This window comes from Pan paniscus, chromosome 11 (assembly GCF_029289425.2).
Source record: "Pan paniscus chromosome 11, NHGRI_mPanPan1-v2.0_pri, whole genome shotgun sequence".
Taxonomy (NCBI): domain Eukaryota; kingdom Metazoa; phylum Chordata; class Mammalia; order Primates; family Hominidae; genus Pan; species Pan paniscus.
Genome location: NC_073260.2, coordinates 12,069 through 17,864, shown reverse-complemented (window position 1 = coordinate 17,864; position 5,796 = coordinate 12,069). Strand labels below are relative to the sequence as shown.

The 5,796-nt window shown below is 58.4% G+C and overlaps 1 protein-coding gene and 1 pseudogene across 1 annotated transcript; both read left to right on the top strand.

The window, feature by feature from the left end:
* Positions 1-999: 999 nt before the first annotated feature.
* Positions 1,000-3,735, top strand: LOC129398711 (putative uncharacterized protein FLJ46235; annotated as a pseudogene).
* Positions 3,736-3,910: 175 nt separating this feature from the next.
* On the top strand, positions 3,911-5,242 carry LOC117975323 (putative uncharacterized protein FLJ44672). The gene has a single exon (XM_055117343.2). The coding sequence runs from the start codon at positions 4,114-4,116 to the stop codon at positions 4,963-4,965; it is 852 nt and encodes a 283-aa protein (XP_054973318.1). The 5' UTR covers positions 3,911-4,113; the 3' UTR covers positions 4,966-5,242.
* The last annotated feature ends 554 nt before the right edge of the window (positions 5,243-5,796 follow it).

The following is a 5,796-nucleotide window of genomic DNA, read 5'->3' as shown; positions in this document are numbered from 1 at the left end:
AGGCTTATACACAATTTAAACACCCCTCATAGTATAAGAAAGTGCCCATTTCACTGCACCTTTGCCAGCACAGGGTATTATAATTTAGTAAGTCATTTTTTGTTTGATTATTTTAAATAGACAAAAGACCTCATGTTACTCTACTTGTCACATTTCAACATCTTTCCTCAGCTTATTGGCTCTATTTCTTTTCTGTCTGTAAATGGTTGTTGTTGTTTTGTTCTTTGAGACAGGGTCTTGCTCTGTCACCAGGCTGGACTGTAGTGGCATAATCATGCCTCACTGCAGCCTTGACCTCCCAGGCTCAAACTTCCGCATTCCGAGTAGCTGGGACTACAAGTGTGCACCACCACTCCCAGGTAACTTTTTTCTTCTTTTGGATAGAGACAGGGTCTCACTGTGTTGTCCAGACCGGTCTCTAGCTCCTGGCCTTAAGCAATCCTCCTGCATTAGCTTCTCAAATGGCTGGAATTTCAGGCATGAGCCACCATGCCTGGCCTGGGCTAGTCCCATATTCTCTAGAGTTCTCTTTACTTTGTGCTAGCCAATCTCTCATTATGCTGTTCACCTGTTATAATGAATAATTCTCCATATTAAATTTTACCACTTTAAACTTTTGAGTGGTTTATGCTTCCTGATTGGACTCTGACTAATATGCTAGGAAGGGTCCCAGGAGGTAAACCCACACAGATGGGATTTGGGCATAGGTTTGGTTTCCCAGGGGGCAGTGCTGAGCTCTTTGCCAGTGGGAAATGGGATGCTGGTGATTTCCAGTAGGTGACCTCACAGTGACTCAAGCTACCTCTTACTGTTGATTGTGATGAAATGCCAGCTGAGGCACATGCCTTGGGAGCTAAGTGGTTGCTGCCCTTGACCACTGTGAAGACTGGTGTGGGAAGGGTCGCTTTGGATGCACTTGAGCAGGGGTCCCCAACCCCTGAGCCATGGAGCCGTAGGGAGCCACACAGCAGGAGGTGAGTGGTGTCGAGTGAGGGAGGGAGGGAAGCTTCGTCTGTATTTACAGCCACTCCCCTTTGCTCACATTCCCACCTGAGCTCCGCCTTCTCAGATGAGCAGCAGCATTAGATTCTCATAGGAGAACGCACCCTGTTGTGAACCGTGCATGTGAGGGATCTAGGTGGCGCTGTCCTTATGAGAATCTAATACCTATTGATCTGTCACTTTCTCCCATCACGCTCAGGTGGGACCATCCAGTTTCAGGAAAACAAGCTTAACACGCCCACTGATTCGACATTATGGTGAGTTCTATAATTATTTTATTATATATTGGATATATAATAAATATATATATTTATTATATATATTAATATGTTAAATATATTAATATATTAAATATATTATTATATATTGTAATAATGGAAATAAAGTCCCTAATAAATGTAAATGTGCTTAAATCTTTTGGCCCAGCTCCTACCTCCCGGCAGCCTCTCCAGGCCCAGAACTTTCTCCAGTCAGCCTCTACAGACCAAGCTCATGACTCACAATGGCCTATTTAGGCCCATACCCTACGTCACGGCAGTCTCCGCAGATGAGGCTACTGCCTCACAACAGCCTCCACAGGCACAGCTCCATCGGATATTGGATATATCCAATATCCACAGCCCACAGCTTCCTCAAGCCAAGCTCCCCAGGCCCAGGTCAGGCCTCACGGTGGCCTCTCCAGGATGAGCTCCTGCCCTCCGATGGCACCTGCAGGCCCCAAATGGTCTCCGGTCGGTGGGCTCCTCCACGCCAAGCTTGGGCCTCCCGGCAACCTCTGCAGGCCCAAGTTGTCCTGAAGTTGGCATCTCCCGGCCGTGCCTCCCAGCAAGTAAGCAAGCTCTTTTGGCTCAACTCCTGCCCAGCTCCCAACCGCCTTTGTGGGCCCCGAACTTTCTCCAGCCAAGTTCTTCGGGCCTAATTCCTGCCGCCCGGTGGCCTGTACGGGCCCAGCAATGGTTGGAGAACAGCCTATGCAGGTCCCCGCTCTTGCCTCCCAGGGGCCTCTCCAGGCCCAGCTCTTGACCCCACGGCGGCCTCTCAGGGCCAAGTCCCTGCCTGCCTCCCAGCAGCCCACATGCGGCCCAGCTCCTCCCTCACGGTGGCCTGTTGATGCCCATGCCTCTGGCACCCTGCCCAGAGGCATGAGCCCCTGCCTCACACCGGCCCCTCCCACGCTGAGAGAGGTCAGCGTGAGCCCTTGCCTCACACCGGCCCCTCCCACGCTGAGAGAGGTCAGAGTGAGCCCCATGCCTCACACCGGCCCCTCCCACGCTGAGAGAGGTCAGCGTGAGCCCCTTGCCTCACACCGGCCCCTCCCACGCTGAGAGAGGTCAGAGTGAGCCCTTGCCTCACACCGGCCCCTCCCATGCTGAGAGAGGTCAGAGTGAGCCCTTGCCTCACACCGGCCCCTCCCACGCTGAGAGAGGTCAGCGTGAGCCCCTTACCTCACACCGGCCCCTCCCACGCTGAGAGAGGTCATGAGCCCTTGCCTAACACCGGCCCCTCCCATGCTGAGAGAGGTCAGAGTGAGCCCCTTGCCTCACACCGGCCCCTCCCACGCTGAGAGACGTCAGCCTGAGCCCTTGCCTCACACCGGCCCCTCCCACGCTGAGAGAGGTCAGCGTGAGCCCCATGCCTCACACCGGCCCCTCCCACGCTGAGAGAGGTCAGCGTGAGCCCCTTGCCTCACACCGGCCCCTCCCACGCTGAGAGAGGTCGTGAGCCCTTGCCTAACACCGGCCCCTCCCATGCTGAGAGAGGTCAGAGTGAGCCCCTTGCCTCACACCGGCCCCTCCCACGCTGAGAGACGTCAGCCTGAGCCCTTGCCTCACACCGGTCCCTCCCACGCTGAGAGAGGTCAGCGTGAGCCCTTGCCTCACACCGGCCCCTCCCACGCTGAGAGAAGTCAGAGTGAGCCCCATGTCTCACACCGGCCCCTCCCACGCTGAGAGAGGTCAGCGTGAGCCCTTGCCTCACACCGGCCCCTCCCACGCTGAGAGAGGTCAGCGTGAGCCCTTGCCTCACACCGGCCCCTCCCACGCTGAGAGACGTCAGCCTGAGCCCTTGCCTCACACCGGCCCCTCCCACACTGAGAGAGGTCAGCGTGAGCCCCTTGCCTCACACCGGCCCCTCCCACGCTGAGAGAGGTCAGCGTGAGCCCCATGCCTCACACCGGCCCCTCCCACGCTGAGAGAGGTCAGCGTGAGCCCCTTGCCTCACACCGGCCGCCAGAGGTCAGAGTGAGCCCTTGCCTCACACCGGCCCCTCCCATGCTGAGAGAGGTCAGAGTGAGCCCTTGCCTCACACCGGCCCCTCCCACGCTGAGAGAGGTCAGCGTGAGCGCTTGCCTCACACCGGCCCCTCCCACGCTGAGAGAGGTCAGCATGAGCCCCTTACCTCACACCGGCCCCTCCCACGCTGAGAGAGGTCGTGAGCCCTTGCCTAACACCGGCCCCTCCCATGCTGAGAGAGGTCAGAGTGAGCCCCTTGCCTCACACCGGCCCCTCCCACGCTGAGAGACGTAGGCCTGAGCCCTTGCCTCACACCGGCCCCTCCCACGCTGAGAGAGGTCAGCGTGAGCCCCTTGCCTCACACCGGCCCCTCCCACGCTGATAGAGGTCAGCATGAGCCCTTGCCTCACACCGGCCCCTCCCACGCTGAGAGAAGTCAGAGTGAGCCCCATGCGTCACACCGGCCCCTCCCACGCTGAGAGAGGTCAGCGTGAGCCCTTGCCTCACATCGGCCCCTCCCACGCTGAGAGAGGTCAGAGTGAGCCCTTGCCTCACACCGGCCCCTCCCACGCTGAGAGAGGTCAGCGTGAGCCCCTGCCTCAACAGGCCACCGTGAGGGAGGAGCAGGGTCGCACGTGGGCTGCTGGGAGGTAGGCAGGTCCTTGTGCCTGGGAGGTCGTGGTGGGGCGAGAGCTGGGCCTGGAGACACCCCTCTGAGGCAACAGCGGGGCCTACAGACTCTGTTCTCCAGCCGGAGCTGGGACTGTTCAGGTACTGGGAGGCGGGATGTGGGTCTGAAGAGCTTGGTTGCCAAAACTTTGGTGTCTACAAACGCAGGCGGGAGCTGAGCCAAAAAAGCTTGTTTCCTGGGAGGCGGGAGATGCAGCCAAGAGAAACAGCTGTGCCTGCAGAGGCCGCCATGTGGGAGGCTGAGGCCGGGCCTCCTCAAATCGGCCTCTCCAGAGCCACTTGTAGCCTCCCGGCGTCCTCTCCGGGCCCAGCTCTTCCTCCTGGCTGTGTCTCCAGGCCTGAGTCTGGCCTCCCAACAACGTCTTTGGACTCAGCTCCTGCCCAGCTCCCAGCGGCCCTGGTAGGCCCACCACTTCCCGAAGCCAAGCTCCCCAGGCCCAGCTCAGGCCTCACGGTGGCCTCTCCAGGCTCAGCTCCTGCCCTCCGATGGCAATGTCGGTGGGCTCCTCTAGGCCCAGCTTGGGCCTCCCGGCGGCCTCTGCAGGCCCAAATCGTCCTGAAGTCGGCCTCTCCAGGCCCAGCTCCGGCCTCCCGGCGGCCTCTGCAGGCCGAAGTCGTCGTCAAGTCGGCCTGGAATTGGGCCTGGAAGAGCAGCAAGTCGGCCTTCCCGGGCCCAGCTCCGTCCTCTCGGCGGCCTCTCCAGGTGCAAAACTTCCTCGAGTCAGCCTCTCCAGGCCCAGCTCCTCCTGCCTCCCAGTGGCCTCTTTCAGCCCAGACCAGCTCATGGCTCTTGGCGGCCTTCCCAGGCCCCGCTTTTGACTTTTGGTGGCCTCTTCAGGCCCAGAACTTGACCTCCAGTGGGCCTTTGCAGGCCTGGCCTCCTGCCTCTCAAAGGTCTGCATGGGCCTGGACTCACAGCGGACTCACAGCGGACTCTCCATGCCCAGCTAGCCCTTGCCTCATTGCGGCCTCCCGAGTCCAAAGCTCCTGCCTCTCGGCCGCTTCAGCAGGCCCAGCTCCCGCCTGCCAGCGGCCTCTTTAGGCCCAGCTCATTCGTCACAACGGCCTTCCCAGGCCCCGTTTTTCCCTTCCGGCAGCCTCTTGGCCTCTAATTTGTTTATCTTTTGTGTATAAATCCCAAAATATTGAATTTTGGAATATTTCCACCATTATGTAAATATTTTGGTAGGTGATTTATTTGGGGTGAGTTTCTGCACCAAGCCCGAATTTTTTATTTTATTTTACTGATTATTTGGTGTTAAACAGGTTTAATGACGGTCATGGCAACTTTTTGGCACAATGAAAAATATCGCCCATGATCAACGTGTTCTGTTCTGGGGAAGGGGGCAAAGGCAGGGTGAATCACTTTCTTAAAAAGTATAGCTCAAGTTGGGAGTGCAGAGGGAATGGGGAGAAAACCCTCCCGCTGCCTGTGTCGAAGTGCAGGAGCCCCCACCCCCATACTCACCTGAGTCCAGCCCCCCTCTGCCCCCCGGGTGGCTCAGCCCAGCTCCTGCTTAGGAGAGCCTTAGTGTTGAGAGGGACCCTGATGACTGAGGAGCCTGGTAGCTCCAGGTCGCCCACACTTTCAGGTCTCTTGCCCCAGAAGGTGGCAGGATCCATTGGGAGGAAACAGGTCGCCTTGGAAGGCGTCCGTGGGTCCCCATCCCCAGGGGTAGGGGCCATAGGGGGCCCGCTCTGCTGCCTTGACCATACTCCTGGGCTTTGAAGGATCCTGGGCCCAGTAAGAAGGAGGTGGGTGCCAAGGTTGAGGAGGAAGCATCCGAGTATGTGTAGGGGGAGGACAGGGTGGGAGCATAGACTTTGCCAAAAGCTGCAGGTGGATCGGGGGACCCTGGGGGCTCAGGATCCA